At 42.2% G+C, this 17,255-nt stretch overlaps 4 protein-coding genes across 8 annotated transcripts; 1 reads left to right on the top strand and 3 right to left on the bottom strand.

Annotated features, from left to right (window-relative positions):
• Positions 1 to 7,070: 7,070 nt before the first annotated feature.
• Positions 7,071 to 10,368, bottom strand: crebzf (CREB/ATF bZIP transcription factor). 4 transcript variants are annotated; one of them, XR_005101461.1, is made up of 4 exons: positions 10,021 to 10,367; positions 8,416 to 9,237; positions 8,164 to 8,241; positions 7,071 to 7,894 (listed from the first exon to the last, which is right to left on the bottom strand). XR_005101461.1 is itself a non-coding variant. In XM_037280862.1 (3 exons), exons 2-3 carry the CDS (start codon positions 9,183 to 9,185, stop codon positions 8,232 to 8,234), a joined length of 780 nt encoding a protein of 259 aa, XP_037136757.1. In that variant the 5' UTR covers positions 9,186 to 9,237; positions 10,021 to 10,368; the 3' UTR covers positions 7,071 to 8,231. The 4 variants fall into 4 exon arrangements, 1 of the variants encoding a protein (XP_037136757.1); XR_005101463.1 differs by having other exon boundaries at positions 10,178 to 10,366; XR_005101465.1 differs by lacking the exon at positions 10,021 to 10,367 and having other exon boundaries at positions 8,416 to 8,576; positions 8,677 to 8,818.
• Positions 10,369 to 11,424: 1,056 nt separating this feature from the next.
• Positions 11,425 to 13,354, bottom strand: las1l (LAS1 like ribosome biogenesis factor). Its single transcript, XM_037274656.1, has one exon. The coding sequence runs from the start codon at positions 13,157 to 13,159 to the stop codon at positions 11,462 to 11,464; it is 1,698 nt and encodes a 565-aa protein (XP_037130551.1). The 5' UTR covers positions 13,160 to 13,354; the 3' UTR covers positions 11,425 to 11,461.
• Positions 13,355 to 13,429: 75 nt separating this feature from the next.
• Positions 13,430 to 15,892, top strand: haus7 (HAUS augmin-like complex, subunit 7). 2 transcript variants are annotated; one of them, XM_037274676.1, is made up of 9 exons: positions 13,430 to 13,531; positions 13,905 to 14,020; positions 14,108 to 14,178; positions 14,370 to 14,431; positions 14,547 to 14,722; positions 14,810 to 14,918; positions 15,024 to 15,239; positions 15,305 to 15,413; positions 15,691 to 15,892. In XM_037274676.1, the coding sequence occupies exons 1-9, from the start codon at positions 13,475 to 13,477 to the stop codon at positions 15,762 to 15,764; spliced, it is 990 nt and encodes a 329-aa protein (XP_037130571.1). In that variant the 5' UTR covers positions 13,430 to 13,474; the 3' UTR covers positions 15,765 to 15,892. The 2 variants fall into 2 exon arrangements, with proteins under 2 accessions (XP_037130571.1, XP_037130565.1); XM_037274670.1 differs by having other exon boundaries at positions 14,807 to 14,918.
• mrpl49 (mitochondrial ribosomal protein L49) lies at positions 15,583 to 16,846 on the bottom strand. Its single transcript, XM_037274717.1, has one exon. It carries the CDS (start codon positions 16,808 to 16,810, stop codon positions 16,301 to 16,303), a length of 510 nt encoding a protein of 169 aa, XP_037130612.1. The 5' UTR covers positions 16,811 to 16,846; the 3' UTR covers positions 15,583 to 16,300.
• Positions 16,847 to 17,255: the final 409 nt, after the last annotated feature.

Raw genomic sequence — 17,255 nt, 5'->3', positions numbered from 1 at the left:
CACGCACGCACGCACACATGCACGCACACACACAGACACACACACACCTGTTCAAGGCTAACCTTGTCTATTTCATTGCCTCGTAGCACAGCTCTGTCAGTGCTTCTTACAGTAAACAAACAAAAAAAAAGACACGCACACCAAACATGCTGAGCAAATCTACAGTGTTGTAAATTAGACAAATCAGTTCCGGCCATTTCTGTCCATCTGTCCAGCCATGTTACATTATGATGTTGTGAGATAGATTACCAGAAGGCAAAAGCAGAATGTGAAAAAGAATATATTTATCCAAAATTAGAAATTGTACAACTGCATCAAAACTGTACAGCTCACCCCTAAAGTGCACACACGCAACTTTAATTTACAGGTACTATGTTCCTGTTACTTTATTTTATGTTTTTTTTTTCTTTTCCTTTTAGTCCGTTTGCTTTTTGTGAGGAGATGAAAAACTAAACAGAAGCACTTGTACATGACATGATTACTGATTTTCTCCACCGGTGCTCCCACTGATGGAAAACATCCAATGCACATTCTCCTGAGCATATTCCGAGGGCTGTGTTTTCTGTCCAGTGAGCAGCCCCTGAAGCGTGCAGAGGTGCCGAGATAATTTCGAGTCTCTCGAGACCGTAGTGGGGACGCACTCTGCCGATAAGCTGGAGACAAAAGTCACTTTATTATTATGATCGAAAGCACTGGACAAAATGAGGCTGGACAACTGGAGGGTGGCACAGAGCTAGAGACTGCAGAAGTGCGATGCATCCATTGTGTGCATTGTTGAGGCTGCTCTTTTAGATCTGCCGCAGGTTTTTACGGCCCGAGGGGAGAATTTAAGCTTTTACATTATTCATTATACATACTGTTGTAAATTTGGTGCGTGGACTGGATGGTCCTCCTTCTTGCACAATGCAGAGCTGTTCTGTGGACAGAAAATGCAGCCTGAATTGTGCTGAGAAAAAAAAAAAGACCAAAAAAAAAAAAAAAACACACACAAAGACTATTGAATATATTAAAGAGTTACCTGCCTGTTATTTAAGCGAATAAATATCTATATATATGAGGAAGAACACACCTGTATACTGTAGACAAACTGTATGGAAATCTAAGATAATTTATCGGGAATTAAGTCCTACACCTTTTGTCTGTATGAAAGAAAAAAAATACATCAAAGTATTCTACAATAATAACTTTGACAAGTCTGTGTGATCCTGTGTTGTTTGTTTAAACTGATTCTGTGTGGCGTTATTTCAAATATATAGGAAGCTCCCAACATTCAGAGTTGGTGTAAGATTGATTACTTTTCCAATCCATCAAATTGGTCACCATTTAGATCTGGGTTGTTTAAAAACTATAGCTTGTCCCTCATCAACTTTTTTTTTTAATTTGGGACTGGATTAGTACACTCATGCAGCCAAGGAAACAGTTGTAAAAATCCATCTATCATTCATTTATTTAAAGGACATTTATAAAAAGGACAAGTAGCCATGCTAGGGGAAAAAAAGTATTTTTTAGTACTGGGGACTATTTTATTTTTTAGTACTTTTATTTTTGCTTGTGTAAGGAGCCTGAGCTAGGGGGTATTGTGATGTCTGAGGTCAAGTTTAGTCAGGCTCATCTCAACACCCATCTCGGATTGTACTCCTCTAATAAGTGTTGGACAATGGTCACTTTTCAATTCTGAACTTGGCCCTGGCGAGGGGCACCAAGCAGGTATGGTTATGCTTATCGCTCTCTACCCAGTGCCTGAGCGGTGTCATTCACCTAATATATGAGGGGGGGAAACGACCTTCGTTTATGCGCCAAACAACTCCTCAGAGGTCCCAACCTTTTAAAGTTAGTCCTGGAGATTAATCTCACTGTGGACTTCCTCCTTCACCCTTTTGGTGGTTTCTCTGTGTATTTGTGATAAGTTTGTTTCTTTTGGTTGTACCGAACGTTTATGTCCAACAAGTATGGTTGGAAGGGGTCTCATTTGGGACGTTTGATTTAGTGTTGGCTCGTGAGTGAGCGATTCGTTCAAAAGAACGAGAGTTTTCAGTTCATATGACTTCGACCACTAGGTGTCAGTAATGCGCATTGAAGCTGGTGCCACCTCGCCATAAAACAAAACGAAGAAAATGACGTAACTTCCTGTTTACGAACGAGTCGCGGATTGCATTTCCTGTTCACCAACTGAACGGATTTGTGAGTGAGTGAGTGAGTGAGTGAGTGAGTGAGTGAGTGAGTGAGTGAGTGAGTGAGTGAGTGAGTGAGTTGCATTTCCAGTTCATCGCGAGAACGGATCAGTGAGGGAACGAATGCTCCCGTTCGCGAACGAGTTAATGGGTGAACTGCCTTTCCGTGCATCAACGGATCCGTCTGTGAACATGTTGCGTCTCCTGGCGTGAACTACGTAAGCCAGAATGTAGATTTACGATTTGCCAAGGAAAGAAAGACCCACTCACTGAAACACCACTTCTTTTTTGCGCGTTTTCTCCAAGCTAACGGCTAAATTTATTGCATGAAGGGATGCGCCGTTATTCAAAAACGGCGAGATTATGCTTCTCTTTGGGTAATCACACTTATAGTAGTTTTGAAATAACGTGTATGCATATATACGCATAAATATCGTTATCAAATATATCTACTGCAATTTCACATTAGATTGCTGGTTTGAAATTTACTTTTATTATTATTATTATTTTTAATAAACATTTATGTTAAAACTTGTCTGGTGTTTTATTCCTTGTTTTTATATTCGCCAATTAAAACATAAAAATTATTACATAAAAATATTATCATTTTAATAAACATTAAAACCTGTTAAAACTTGTCTGGTGTTTTATTCCTTGTTTTTATTTTTTTGGGCATGAAATCAAAAATCGGACATTTGGTTAACTGCTTTACATGACAATATGTATATGTGTTTTATGTTATGTAATATGTTTTGGTGTCCCCCAAAATAAAGAGCAAGTAGTCAAATACACATTCTTGACACGTACAAAAAATGCATAAAGTTATTAGGTACACTTGAAAATGGTGGTGTACCTAATCGAATGTCCGTGTGACGTCACAGATCAAACACCCAATCAGAAAGTGGGGGTGAGGGCGGGTGTGGCACTTTTCACTTTCAGTTAAGCTTTGGCCATGATTTTTCCCTAATGAACTGGCCTGTTATTAGGTACACTTGAAAATGGTGGTGTACCTAATGGAGTGTCCAAGTGACGTCACAGATCAAACAGCCAATCAGAAAGTGGGGGTGAGGGCGGGTGTGGCACTTTTCACTTAAACCAGGGGTGTCGACCTCCAGTCCTCGAGGGGCCGCGTTCCAATATGTTTTCCAAGTTACCCTCGTTAAACACACCTGCGTGAAAAGTTTTTGGTCATTTCACGTTCTGCAGGAGCTAAAACTTTTCACGCAGGTGCAGTTAACGAGGGAATCTTGGAAAACATGTTGGAATGCAGCCCGAGGACAAGAGCTTGACACGTGACCTTTGACCATGATGTTTCCCTAATAAAGTGGCCTGTTATTAGGTACACTTGAAAATGGCGGTGTACCTAATGGAGTGTCCGTGTGATTCCCTCGTTAAGTGCACCTGCGTGAAAAGTTTTAGCTCCTGCAGAACGTGAAATGAGCTAAAACTTTTCACGCAGGTGCGCTTAACGAGGGTAACTTGGAAAACATATTGGAACGCGGCCCCGAGGACAAGAGCTTGACACGTGACCTTTGACCATGATGTTTCCCTAATAAAGTGGCCTGTTATTAGGTACACTTGAAAATGGCGGTGTACCTAATGGAGTGTCCGTGTGATTCCCTCGTTAAGTGCACCTGCGTGAAAAGTTTTAGCTCCTGCAGAACGTGAAATGAGCTAAAACTTTTCACGCAGGTGCGCTTAACGAGGGTCACTTGGAAAACATATTGGAACGTGGCCCGAGGACTAGAGCTTGACACCTGTGACCTTTGACCATGATATTTCCCTAATGAAGTGGCCTGTGATTAGGTACACCTCATGGACACTTCAATAGGTACACTACACGAGGCAAAAATAATAAATAAAATAAAAATATAGGGTTAATTGCACAATAAGGTATATTCTCACACCTGGGATCGAACTATGATCCTTCCGAGTAAGAGTTCATGTCTCCAACCAGTCGACTATACCGTCCTGGTAGCTCCAGGCCACCTGCACTCTTTTGTACTAGTGATGGGCATTCCGTTTTTAAGTGAACTGAATCTTTAGAATCGGTTCACTCAAAAGATTTGTTTAAAAGAATCGTTCACCAAATCGTTCGCTACACTTTATTTATTCTTTTTTTTTTTTTCTTACCTCGTATCGTGTACAATGAAGTACCTAATCACAGGCCACTTCATTAGGGAAAAATCATGGTCAAAGCTTCACGGAAAGTGAAAAGTGCCACACCCGCCCTCACCCCCATTTTCTGATTGGCTGTCTGAACTGTGACGTCCCCCGGACACTCTATTAGGTACACCGCCATTTTCAATGCTGACACTCATTCGTGAATCTTCGTGAACGACCAATCAGCAGCGAGTGATAGATGGAGGCGGGACTTTACGAGTCAGTGACGTAATTTCCCGTTCACGAACGAATCAGTGACGCAACTTCCCGTTCACGACCCGGTGAGAGACTGTTGAACGAATCTTTTGAGTGAACCGATTCTAAAGATCCAGTTCACCTAAAAGAACTGGAATGCACATCACTAGTTTGTTTCCCAATGGCTAACCTGGCAAGCTACGACGGACCAGTCCATTGCGACTTGCTCGGGGAAGGCGGGACAACTGAGCACAATACTTCAAGTTGATTGGACGATATGTCAACTTGTTCAGCCTAACTATTATGGTTTTGACCAATCGCGGAAACTGGAATCTAATCAGGAAGTTTAAAAAAAAAAAAAAATCACGCAAACCTTTTCCAGCTAAAATTGCATCCCTCGCGGCTTTTCTTTCAATTATTTTTGAATCAATGCGATTACAGAATTGCAGCATCCATGCATCAGTCCAGCATTGTCAGTTTGGTTGATGCATTTCCCCCGGCTTCGCCGCTTATGTCGCAACCACGTCCAGCTTCAAAACACATTTGTTGCATTTTCCGTGCAACTAGTGGCTGACTGAGAAAAATCTGCATGCTGGGTAAAAGATGGATTCTCGTGTTTTTGAGACCTCGCAAATACGAGATTTCACCTTGCATTCAAGGGTAACATATTTGCCATGTATTTGTAAAGCAGCTCAGGTTGTATTGATATACAGACGGATGATCTAGAAGATTAAGAGGTTACCATGAGGTCAGATAAATGATGGCACAAATTCAACTCATGTTCGAAGGAAGAGGGATTCCGAATTCAATCCCAAAACCATAGCTACTGTAAAGCATGGGGGTGTGGCAACATTGCGCTCTGGGGTTGTTTCCAGCAAAGGAGATAATAGAGCTAAACTTCCTTCCATCATTGAAGATGAAATGTGGCGTGGTCTTCTGGCATGACGATGATCCCAAACTCAACGCACAGGCAATGAAGGAGTAAATCCTGATCAGTTTCCAGACAACGAACCCAGAGAGATTCTGTGGAGGGACTTAAAAGCCTGCGATGCCTATCAACATCCCCCAAACATCATTGCTCTAGAAAAGATCTGCATGGAGGAATGAGCAAAAATACTAAATGTGTGCAAATCAGGTGAAGACCTACAATAAACACTTGACCTCTTATTGCCCAAAATGCTATTACAAACCATTGAACTTTTGTTGACCAAGTAGACATAATTGACAAATAAATGTGGTTTCTATTCTATTTTTCCTTATATTCTTACCATTAAATCGTATATGATGAAAATGAAAGGTTTTTATCATGAGGCCAAGATAAATCATTTCAAAACTTTTCCAACATTGTGACCAAAACTTGTAAAACGATAATGAAAAAAAGTGGTGCTGTGTACAAAGTGAGATAATGCACTTGCACAAGTAGGCACACCTTTAAGGGTGTGTGGCAGTGTTCAGAATTGACCACTAACCAATCGCTTGGAAACCCATGTGACAATTGATTCAGTGTGCACTGCTGCCACCATACTTCAGTAGGCTTTTCCTGACTTTTTTGTAGTCACATCAATCTTCAGGCACTAGCCATGGGACCCAAAAGGGTTGCAGACCATTCGACATTATCAGTAAAAGGGGACAATAGAATTGCAAAATAGCACAATGTGGGCACACAATTGAAATGTGTTTCAATCCACTGAAGCCTACTTTAAAAATAATTGGCCAAAATCAAAAAGTTAAAACAATATTGTTCACTGTCAGTGATGGCGTGGGGTGCCATGTCATCTGCCGGTGTTGGCCCACTGTTTTCTGAAGTCCAAGGTCAATGGCGCCGTCTACTAGGAAGTTTTGGAGCACTTCATGCTTCTTGCTGCTGACCAATTTTATGGAGATGCAGACTTCACTTTCCAACAGGACTTGGCACCTGCACACAGTGCCAAAATCACCAGTACCTGGTTTAAGGACCATGGTATCCGTCTTTGATTGGCCAGCAAACTCGCCTGACCTTAACCCCATCGAAAATCTATGGGGTACTGTGAAGAGGAAGATGCAAAACACGAGACTCAACAATGCAGAGTAGCTGAAGGTGACTATCAGCGCAACCTGGGCTCTCACAACACCTGAGCAGTGCCACAGACTGACCGACTCCATGCCACGCCACATTAATGCAGTAATTGAGGCAAAATGAGACCCGATCAACTATTGAGTGCTCATACTTTTCATGTTCATGTTTTTCAGTTGGCCAACATTGCTAATAAAAACAAAGTAATATTCAAATTTTTTGAGATATCGAATTTGAAGTTTTCATTAGTTGTCACTTATGAATATCAAAATTAAAAGAAACGAACATTTGAAATATCTCAGTCTGTGCGAAATGCATGAATATAATGTGGAAGTTTCACTTTCTGAATGCAATTACTGAAATAATTTAACTTTTTGATGATATTCTAATTTACTGGCCAGCACCTGTATGTGTTGACTCTTAGACACGAGCTTCAATGAGAGTGATTAAATCCCAACAGCTACATTCCAGAGTGATCATTGTGCTGATTTTACTTCCACTCAATTGCGTTGGCAGGTTATACAGATAACAGGGGCTTCAAGTTTTGAAATAATTTATCTTGGTCTGATCTTTTTTTTTATTTTTAATATTCTACAAAATCCTGTCAATTCTGCTATTGTAGGCTTGATTTCAATTGTACACGTGAGACAAAATGTTCTCACCTAAAGGTCACATGGTCAAATGCCCATCCCTAGTTGTGCATAAATTAAAACTATGAACGACTTAAGGATATTTCTGTTCATTTCTTTCCAAGTGGAAAAAAGGCCGAAATGTAAAAGATCATCTCTATGGACCTTTTTCAGCGCATGCCTTAAACTTGGAACCTTTACCAGACTTGACCCAAATGCCGAGGAAAAGAAAGACCTTTATCGGGAGAGAGCTTGCTGTTTAGAAAGAGAAAGAGAGATGCATTAATATCAACAATACACACAAAAGCAATGTAAATATCTGCAACTGAAACAGTTAAAATAGGATTTATTTGTTCATCTTCTTGCAGAGGTCAATTACCTCAACGGGCACACTTTCAAATTATCAAATTATGTACACATTTACATCTTATGACAACATAATCACCTAAAGCAGATGATTCTGGATATAATCTTTCAATTATCACAACAAAAAACACTCATAGTGCAGTTGTATTGAGCTCGCAAAAAACAGTAAAGAAACTCTTGACTAGGAAATATGTGGCAAATAGAATGACAAATACCATTTTTACCGATACTACCTTTAAAAAAAAAAAGAGAGAGACAAAAATGGCCACGGTGGCAGCAGCTTGTCCAGTCTCTTCAACCTCCACCAGCAGAATCCACTTCAGCAATAAAGAAAAACAGGTGGCTCTATATTAAAGGGATTCTTCTGTAACATGGTGCTGGTTCACAAAGAGCTCCATTGGAAAAACATTCCATTTGAATCCTCTTCCATGTTTCTGGAATCTGATAGCCAATTTACTCTTTGTGGACCTTCACCGTCATTTATACATCTTGCATTCAAGATTTCTTTTGATAGCTGTTACAGACTAGCTTTGACCAAAATGCCTTCAACACTAGTGGGGAAAACACTCTCCGCTCTGATCCTTACCATGGGAGTCAAGCAGGTTAAGGTGTTCAGAGCGCCATTCATCCCTCATTGGTAGAAGCAACCATTACCTAGAAGAAACTGTCAACAAGGTTTAGCGGCAACGAGCACCCGAGCCAACATGTCATCAAACACATGCACTATCAGCAGGTCCTGGTTATTTTAACAGTCTTCGTCCACCGTCAAGATGGTCAGAACTTAAAGAGCCGTGTCTCATCTCAATATGTGAAATCAGAGGTAAGTACTTGACCCTACATTTTAAGTGCGGCACTTGCACTGGCTGCACACTTAGTGCAGAACTCCACAGAGACATGGTTCTTGTCCACGTGGAGGCACACGCCACCAGATGTCTCTTTGGCCTCCACTTTCACACGTTTCCGTGGCAGTGAGTAGTCGTGCTCGTTTGAGTCGGCGCCCTGGAAAAGCGAGGAGGATAATTTCATGCCATTCACACCGCTCAGCCGTGACAACAGCTGAGCTAACATGCTCTCATTGGCCAGCACAGCTCGCAGGTACCTGGTCTCATCTTCCAATTCCTCCACTCGTTTGGTCAGCTGAGCGTTTTCTGTTTTGAGCGTGTTATTTTCCGTGGACATGATGCCCACCTTCTTTTCAAGGCTGTTAACATACTCTTTCTTTTTGAGACGATTCATCCGAGCAGCGATTGCATTTTTGTTGCTGACTTGGTTTGCTTGCCGTTGCTTATTTCTCATCTTCATGGCGGATGACCCACTCCCTGGAGAGGAGGCGGTTGATACTTCTGCACCAGAATCTTCATTCTTGCTGCTGTAAAAATGACCAAGCTCAAGGTCAAAGACTGGCGACGTTGTCTCTCCCTCAGGAGACCATTCCAGGTCTTCGATTCCCAGAAATTCATCCAACTCCGTTCTCATATTGAAGTCATCAACTTGGAACTCCTCGGGGAGACATGGATGATGATCTTCTATGGTTTTCACAGCAGTGCTCACTTCAACCTCCAGGGACTTCAGTGGAGTGCTGCAATTGCCTCTTCTCCTGGTTATCATTTTGTTTGGACGTGGACAGGTGATAAATGTCCAGCAAGTGCAGAACTTATTCCTGTAAAGATAAAGAGAGTAGATGTTTACATTTCAATGTAAGAAACTTTTAAACTTAGTCGTAACAATTTATGATTGCAGGGCCTCTTACTATTAAAATATACTTTGTTAGATACACCTGTCCAAATGAATAATATTTAATCTGTGAGCTAGGTCAGCCATTCTACTTACTATAATGGATCCATTAGTACAATACTACACACCTATTATAGAAATGGGCTTAAATAAAATGGAGGAAAAAACTTCTCTGGAGCCCTGATGTTCAATAAAAATAATTACAATATCAATCAACAATGTTTGGACTTTTGGCTTGTTACGCAAACATTACAAAACAACGTCATTTTAGCATGCTCACGGCCAAGCAAAACTTAAAACGTCGTGATGGCGAAACTTTAACGGCACTTAAGTTGCTATTCTGTCTGCAGTAGTCCAGAAATGCCGAATTACAAAAGCACAAATGTTCGGAGCCATTCGCTTTAAGGCGCCACCATTTTACTCAACGACCGCATGCTTAACGTTTGACCTAGGTTACTTCTCGACGGCAACCGGAACTAGCCGAAACACACAAAGTCCTTATACACTTCTCGAGCGCACGTAAAATCCGATTAACGGTGCAAATCTTTGTTGATCAAGTTTGCTTGCCAAACGTCGTTACAGAACTAATACATTTAGTGTAATTTATTTGCGTCCTACGCTATAGTTTTTAGCGCCTTTAGCGAATGTTAGCATGGCCCAGATCAAAGCAATTACAAAGACCATTCAAACTTAATCGAAGATGTTTTACCTTTCAGTTCCAAGAGAAAAGTAACGATTTATCCAAGTTGTTTTTTGAAGCAGTCGCCTAGTCCGATCGCGTCGTTCTTGCGAGCTTGTTTGCTAAAGCTAGTTTAAGCGCTAAATAAATACACGGGTGACGCACGACATCTGGACGACTAATTTACCGTTCTTCGCAAACCTGGACGAAGTCGCGATGATACAGATGGGTGATCGTGGAGGAAAATATTAGTTTCGAATAATTTTCTCGGTAGATCACAAGGCGCACATCCAAAAGTGGCTTGTCGTGGGGAAGGCTCTGCAGGAACTGGAAGGCCTCCTAACTCAACTTTCAAGATGGCGCGGTGTTGCGTTTAATGACGTATGTAGTTTTTGCTTTTGTTGTTATCCACGAAACAAACGTGTTTTTGTTTTGTTTGTAAACGTAACTGTCTGATACCGCTTCTCAACATTATGCATGTACGTATACATCAGTAAAACATGTGTGTGGTGCTAATCCTATATTATGAATGTTTTTTGGTAAAAAAATAAAACTGGAGTTTGAACACGAAACGTGTGGCCTCCATTTTGCCAGTTACGTTTACGTACTTTCAAAAAGTTGGAGACATTGGGATTTCAGGTACAATTTCAGAATGAACCTGAAATGCGCTCATCTTCTCATGTCAATTGCATAGCCCACATTATTAAAATGTTGACATGACGAAGCCAAGACTGTGAGACCAAACAAATAGCTTGAAATAAAGTGAAACGAGCCACTATGTTTAGAGTCATCTGCAGCAGGTTGTAATCTGTTAACAGATAGAGATGGGAAGATCTGCACAGTCAACGCTGCGCAGAGGAAAAATAAATTTTCATCGACCTAAGATTTTGAGTGAATTTTGCCATTCGGCTGTTAGACGACAGCATTATGTAGTAAAACTTTGAAGGCCTGATGTGCTTTTAAAAGTTTAAGTCACCTGTTGCTTACCCTCAAATTTCATTTAAAAGATGAATATCCCTATTATGATCCTGTTTCCTTCCACATGACCCTCCCCGCTTCCAAGAACATACTTCTTTGGTTTTTGGATTGTGTGAGTGGTTTGTTTGTTGAGATGTACACCGTGACTGAGACAAGTGCAGGTTGTTTTGCACAAAGCCAGCTGGGAAAGCAGCCCCATGACCCTAAGGGTGAGGGAAAAAAGCGCTGTAAAAAAAAAAAAAAAAAAAAAATAGAATCTGAATGCACAACAACTTTTATTGACCACATAGACAAAAAAACATTACACGCCACCATGTCAGATTGTCGGGGAGAAGGTAACTGCTGTTTTCTTACATGATAATTGGTGTTTAAAAAGTCAGTAGAAAGTGTCAGTTTTGTCGAGAATTCTTTAATTTTTAAATAAGAATAATGAATACTGGTATCCACTAAAAGATGTGCTTTTAACAACCAGCCTGTATATTTGACATTAGACTCAAAAAAGTTGCAGTCCAGTTTTGAGCTTGCTGAGGTCACTGTGGCTCCAAAGAAAACCATCAGCTGTCCTCGTGGAAGCAGAAAGTCCCGAGACGTTCTGCGCCGTGCTGCTCTCCATCTCCGCTGGCTGGTCAGACACGGTCATAGTCGAATAATTGTCCAGCATCAGGCACGAGGGCTCATCTGATTGGCCGGGGACTTTTCCAAGAGGGAAATTTCTCCACAAAACTTTATCAAAGCACACTTGCCACGGGGAACCCCGGAGCACTTTTGCTTTCTCCACCTCAGCATCTGACCATTTGTTGTCTTCTGCTGTTCGCTTCTGCGGTTCCGAATGGCCGTGGCGCTTTGAACGTTGCAGTTTCTCATGCAAACTCTCCAGTGTGTAAATAGGCCGCTTTTCCTGCTCTGTGTCTGGATCAGAAGGTTCTGTCTGAGTGTAGATGGAGCAGAGTTGCATCAGCCTCTGCTGGGTTTCCAGAGGAAGAGGATGCTCCATGTCCTCCAAGACTAATTGGAGCAGGTAAGGCGTACTAGCACAGGGAGCATCCAAGCAGGCGGACAGAAGCTGCTGCCACATCAGCTGGATGCGGTTGACAAAAATTCTGTCCTTCAACCTAGCTTTCCTCTGTGTCTTTGTTTCAAAGTGATAATCATTTTTGTTGCTGTTACAGAGCATTACTTCCGAGATCCACCCAGAAGTGTAGTACATCCTGTGTTTGCTCTGCTCGCAGGTGTTAAGCTTCAGTTCAGCAAAGAGTCTCTCCAGGAAGAGATGGATGAAGGTGGGCGAGTTAAGCGTTTTCAGAAGGGGGAGCCAAAAACGCAGGAAAGTTGGAGGGAGTTTGGGCTTTGTGGGACAAAACCAGTCACTCTCTGAGGTGTCACAGGCTAATGATGACAATTGTTCAGCTGTTGGAACAAGGAAGCCATCTTCCAAGAGGACCTCAATAAGCAACTCGGCAAACTCAACAGAAAAATGTTTTATCTCGCCGAGTATCCAGCTCATATCCGCCAAAGGGTCTAGCCTTTTTTCTTCACGTACGCCCCCACAAGCATCATACTGCTCCTTTTCGTAAGAGATCAAAAGTTCCCTTGCATTCTTATAAGCTTCCATTTCTTTTTGCCTTGCAATCAGCTTGTCTTCTTGCTGTTTCATGTCCATCTCTGCATCCTCTCCATCAGACTGTGCGTCCAAGTCTCCACTGGGCACACCTCCCAACTGTCTGGACCAATATTCCTGCTGGAGCCACTCCAGAACCACCTCGCATGCCTTCCGACACATTTTCAACGCAGGGAGTTTTCGATGGGTGACTTCATGCCTAATGTTTACGATCCATTCTGGGATGTTCAAGTTCCCGGCCAGTCTCCTTAACGACCGGGACATTTTTCCTTGCTGGCGTTCGGTGATCAGGTTAGTAAATCTCACCAGGGCCGTTCCATAAAGCAGAACCAGTTCATGAGAGTCCAGCTTTTCGGAACGGTCCAGCACCTGACACCTCACCAAGTCGGCGCTGCAGTCCATTGCCACAGGAGTACTGTTGGCGTACCTTGCTTTCCATGCCGAAATCCTATTAAGGGCATTCTTCTGTAGACTGGAATCTTTGGAGTAAAGATATTCTCGTACTTGATCCCATTCAGCTTTGTTGAGCCACGCTACCACATGGCGATTTTTCTCGGATACCTTTTTCTTCATTTTGAAGGCAGAGATGGGTAGCGGCGGTCTTGTGGGCTACACAAAATTCAAGTCGCTAGACTCCACCACAGTCTTAAGATGTTCTTTAAAACCAACACCGAAACGTGACAATAGGTTGAAAAGGTTTCTTATTCCGCTAGCGAGCGATAACGTTTCGACTCGGAAATGGGTTTCTTCTTTGTACACTTCCAAATTTCTGGTAGGTTGTAGACTGTTGTGCTCAATGCTGCCACCTGCGGACAGGAGGGGGCCGTGGTAAAAGCGTCGCGGCGCCTCCACCAGTGCGCATGCGCGCTCTTGTCAGTGACGAAGAACATGGCGGCTGTTTCGAACGAGACGGAGCAGGCTCGGCGCATTTATTCACGCCTGCTGGTAACTTATTTGTTTCGTTATTATAGTACTTTTTGTCGCTTGTTGCCTTCTGTTCAGTCTTAGCTTTTCTTCAGATGAAGTACCAGAATAGAAAGATGGATATTCAGATGCTACCGATTTGATTAGAATCTGTTATGAACCTTAGGAATTTGTTTACATAAACCCATTCTGTCTGCATCCCATCATTGATATTGCAGTTCTTGATTACATTTGTTCTGCGATCCCAACCAAACTTTGTTTTCAGTTTGACCATTTAAAAATATATATATTTTAAACAACGTTTCCAGGATATATAAATGCAAACAACACCAGCTTCAATACCTCTGACACCTGACAAATGTCATTAATGTAAGACGTGTTTGTCTTTTTTGAGGCTATGCCGTGTCCCTTGCTGGAATGTGTGTACATAGAAGAGTCTGAGGACATGCTACAGCTGCTCTGCACTCCTTCCCAGCTTCGTACTGACATACTGACTTGGGTCTGCTGCAGGTTGGGAAAACATGACATACGTTTTGCATGTATATGCACGTCAGTAAATGTAATGATTTGTTAAAATGACCTCTTCTGTCTTCCCAGTATTGATCCAAACTTGGCCAGTTTGAAAGAGAATGCATTAAGAACCCGTAATCCTGATATTTTGACAAACGGTAATATGATGGTCTTTAAATTATTTGCATGCTTGATGAAAAGTGTACTTCACATTTGGCAAATCTTCAGGTTTATAAAATTGTGGATGGGAAAAATGGGGATTTAAATTGAAAACAATGGCAACCCCAAGAGATTTGTATAGATGTTGCCCTTAGCAGCACTTCTTCACGTGTTCTGCCTTTCTAAACAGGGATGGCTGCACTTGGACAGGACCTGATGCTGTGCAGAGGAGACAGCCTGGACTTAATCAAGGTGGGAAAACTTTTGTGGCCAACCCTTGTACTCCTTTGACTGGCTCAGTGTGCACGGTCAACGTTGTCGTGCGTACACCAAGTATTTTGTGTCCCTGTAATGTTTCCTCCTCCAGGGTGATGCCAGTTGCCACCAGCAGCTTCAGTTCCTGGAAAATCTTATCGCTGAGGTCTCGGACTTAAGTGCATCCACTGCGCATGATATGAAGATCTTGCTCGACACGGTTTTTACAGATGAGAATCTTGCACAAATGGTCACGCCTTCGCTGGACCCCTGTTTTTCAAATGTCCCGTATGTTGCACTCTTCCTCCAGAACCTGCTTCTTGAGCATTTTCCGTCATTCGTCTGCTTCCCATCTATCTGTATTTCTATCAGAAGGGTTTTATGCAAAAGCGCTAAATCAACCAAGCCAAGAAGAGACAATGCTGAGAGCAGTGCCGCCCTTATTAAATCTACTCACTCCATGCTGGAGCAGCTAAAGTCTGAGGTATGACCTTTAACATGGCTACTGAGTCATAATTAGCAAAACTACTGCCACTTACAAGTCAATAATGTAGTTCTTTAAAAATGATTTCTGCTCTTCTCAACTCAGTGTGAGTTCCTGACAACAAAAGAGGAGCCAAATGCCCGTGCCTCTGCTTGCCGTGCGCTGCATGTGGCCATGTGCGACCTCCAGCAGCTGATGACCACGTTCTGCCACGTGGAAGAGACACACCTGAGAGTTTTTTGCACAAAAGAGAGACCTCGCTTTAGCGCAGACCCACAGGTCTTCCAGAGAGTCTATGAACTTCTGCAAGCTTTCTCAACGGTACAAGCACAAGCACAATTTGTTGAAGATGAATCAGGAGCTCACTTGGATGCGACTTTCTACAGGAGTTGGAAATGCTGAACGAGGTATCGGAAGCATCAACGGCTGTGAAGCAGTTTGTGAGCCACTTCCAGACAAAGCGTTGTTGCACGAGCCAAGGAGAGGGCACCATATGTGAGTTATTTTACGCATTTGATTTTCTATTGCTTCATTGGTATGAAGATTATTAGTCAATATCTAACATCCATATTTCACAGTAAATAAATGTTTCAGGAAAGTGAGACGGTACAATGAATGCTATTTGGATGGACCTCCCAAAAAGTTGCCTGAAGATGCCACAAGATGGAAACAAACTACAATACTTTAATTGCTTTCTTTAATAAGAGATTTTAATCAAGGGTTTTTGTAGATTCCATAATCAAGATTTTTGTTCTTGTTTTGTGTTTCTCAGATGATCAACTGGATAAACTAACGGAGCGATACAAAGCTTCTCTCTCCCACCTAAGTGCAGCCAAGAATACATGAATATTTTTTTCATCTCATTTGTAAATGTTAAATAATTTGTAATTACATTGTTTTATTCTCTTAATGGAACTGTATTCAATGTACTTGGATATTGTCCTACATTAATAAAAATTTTACTCATCTGTTCAGAATTTTGAATGTGTGAAAACTGAGAAGCGCTTATTGCCAATTTCACATCTTGTACATCAAGCAGTAACATGTTGCAATGCTTAATCCTCAGATTGGTTCTTATACATACTTGAAGGCATAATTGTTGAGTAAACAACATGGCACACGGTGTCGTAAGAAATTAAACAGTCGCGTATGTACAACTGTCAACACTTAATACACATTTATTTGGACTCATTAGAAGCAATTCAGACATTAATAACGATGAGCGACACAGTATGGCTCTCATGGAGATGCATCGATGAATGATGCATTTATGAAGTTCTCAAGAGTCCAAGCAGCGTCTTTTTGGTGTCACTTTCTGTCACGTGGTACACGCGAGTGAATCTGACTCATGGAAGTTGCCACTTGCCATCGTCCAAGCTCTTTCAGAAGCCTTTACTGATCAACCATTCCTTCAGCTCCTTATCAAAATGTCCTTTCACCCTCAATGTCATCGTGACCTCGTTGACTTGAGTGGGCAATTGTTTGCCAGTCACGTCCTTCAGGTACTCTTTGACATCTTTCTCCAGAGCCCAAATGTCGCCCTCCACCTTCCGGACCAAAGTCATCAAGCGGTTACCGTGGGTCACGTCGGTGTACACCGGAATGTTGTGCATGCGGGAGCGGCGAATCATATAAGGGAGTGACGGCGGAGACTCAGCCGGAGGGGTCCAGCCAGACGGCGTCGGTCCGGAGTGCTTGGGCGGAGTGGGGACCCGTGAGGGCGGTATAAGACGCTCGACAAATTCATATTCCTCTGTGGATTCTTGGAATGGCGCTTTTGCGGCACATAGAAACCTGAGTCCCACAATAGCACTGGGAGACCCCGGCGTGCCCCTACGTAACCCAAGGGCTTCACGCAACGCTGCCGAACGAAAGGCAAAGTACACCGCCATGTTAAGTGGGGACTGTCCCGAAGGGCGGAAGTTATACAAGAGCTTCCGGTTGTCTGCTTGAAAAATGAAGAGCACTGCCCCCTGCTGGTAAAAGTGGAAAACAGCGAGGTCAATAAGGCATGTTCCATTTCAACCTTTGCAAGTTTCGTGGGTTGAGTAAAACCACATAAATGGTTAATAGCCTCCTCCTATCATTACATTTAAACAACAAATTGATGGACACCTAGTTTTGAATTTTTTTGGACTTTTCTTCATTTTGTTCTGTATTGTTCAAATTGAAAATGGGTTTAGTAACAAGAAAATACATGCAATATTTCAACATTATTATTCATGACTTATGACAATATGAAATGTCGGTACAGGAAGGACCATGGATGGTAACGCACACGATTTTCTTTTGCAGGCCACATATGACGGACCAGATCTGGCCCCCGGGCCTCACTTT

This window comes from Syngnathus acus, chromosome 2 (genome assembly GCF_901709675.1).
Source record: "Syngnathus acus chromosome 2, fSynAcu1.2, whole genome shotgun sequence".
Lineage (NCBI taxonomy): Eukaryota > Metazoa > Chordata > Actinopteri > Syngnathiformes > Syngnathidae > Syngnathus > Syngnathus acus.
Note: the sequence above shows the minus strand (reverse complement) of the source record. Positions and strands in the feature narration are given on the sequence as shown.

Coding starts and splice junctions, on each gene's coding strand:
- crebzf (XM_037280862.1), bottom strand. CDS start 9,185: ATGATAACCAGGAGAAGAGGCAATTGCAGCACTCCACTGAAGTCCCTG.
- las1l (XM_037274656.1), bottom strand. CDS start 13,159: ATGAAGAAAAAGGTATCCGAGAAAAATCGCCATGTGGTAGCGTGGCTC.
- haus7 (XM_037274670.1), top strand. CDS start 13,475: ATGGCGGCTGTTTCGAACGAGACGGAGCAGGCTCGGCGCATTTATTCA. Junction 14,179..14,369: donor TCCTGATATTTTGACAAACG/GTAATATGATGG, acceptor CTTTCTAAACAG/GGATGGCTGCACTTGGACAG. Junction 14,723..14,806: donor CCCTGTTTTTCAAATGTCCC/GTATGTTGCACT, acceptor TATTTCTATCAG/AAGGGTTTTATGCAAAAGCG.
- mrpl49 (XM_037274717.1), bottom strand. CDS start 16,810: ATGGCGGTGTACTTTGCCTTTCGTTCGGCAGCGTTGCGTGAAGCCCTT.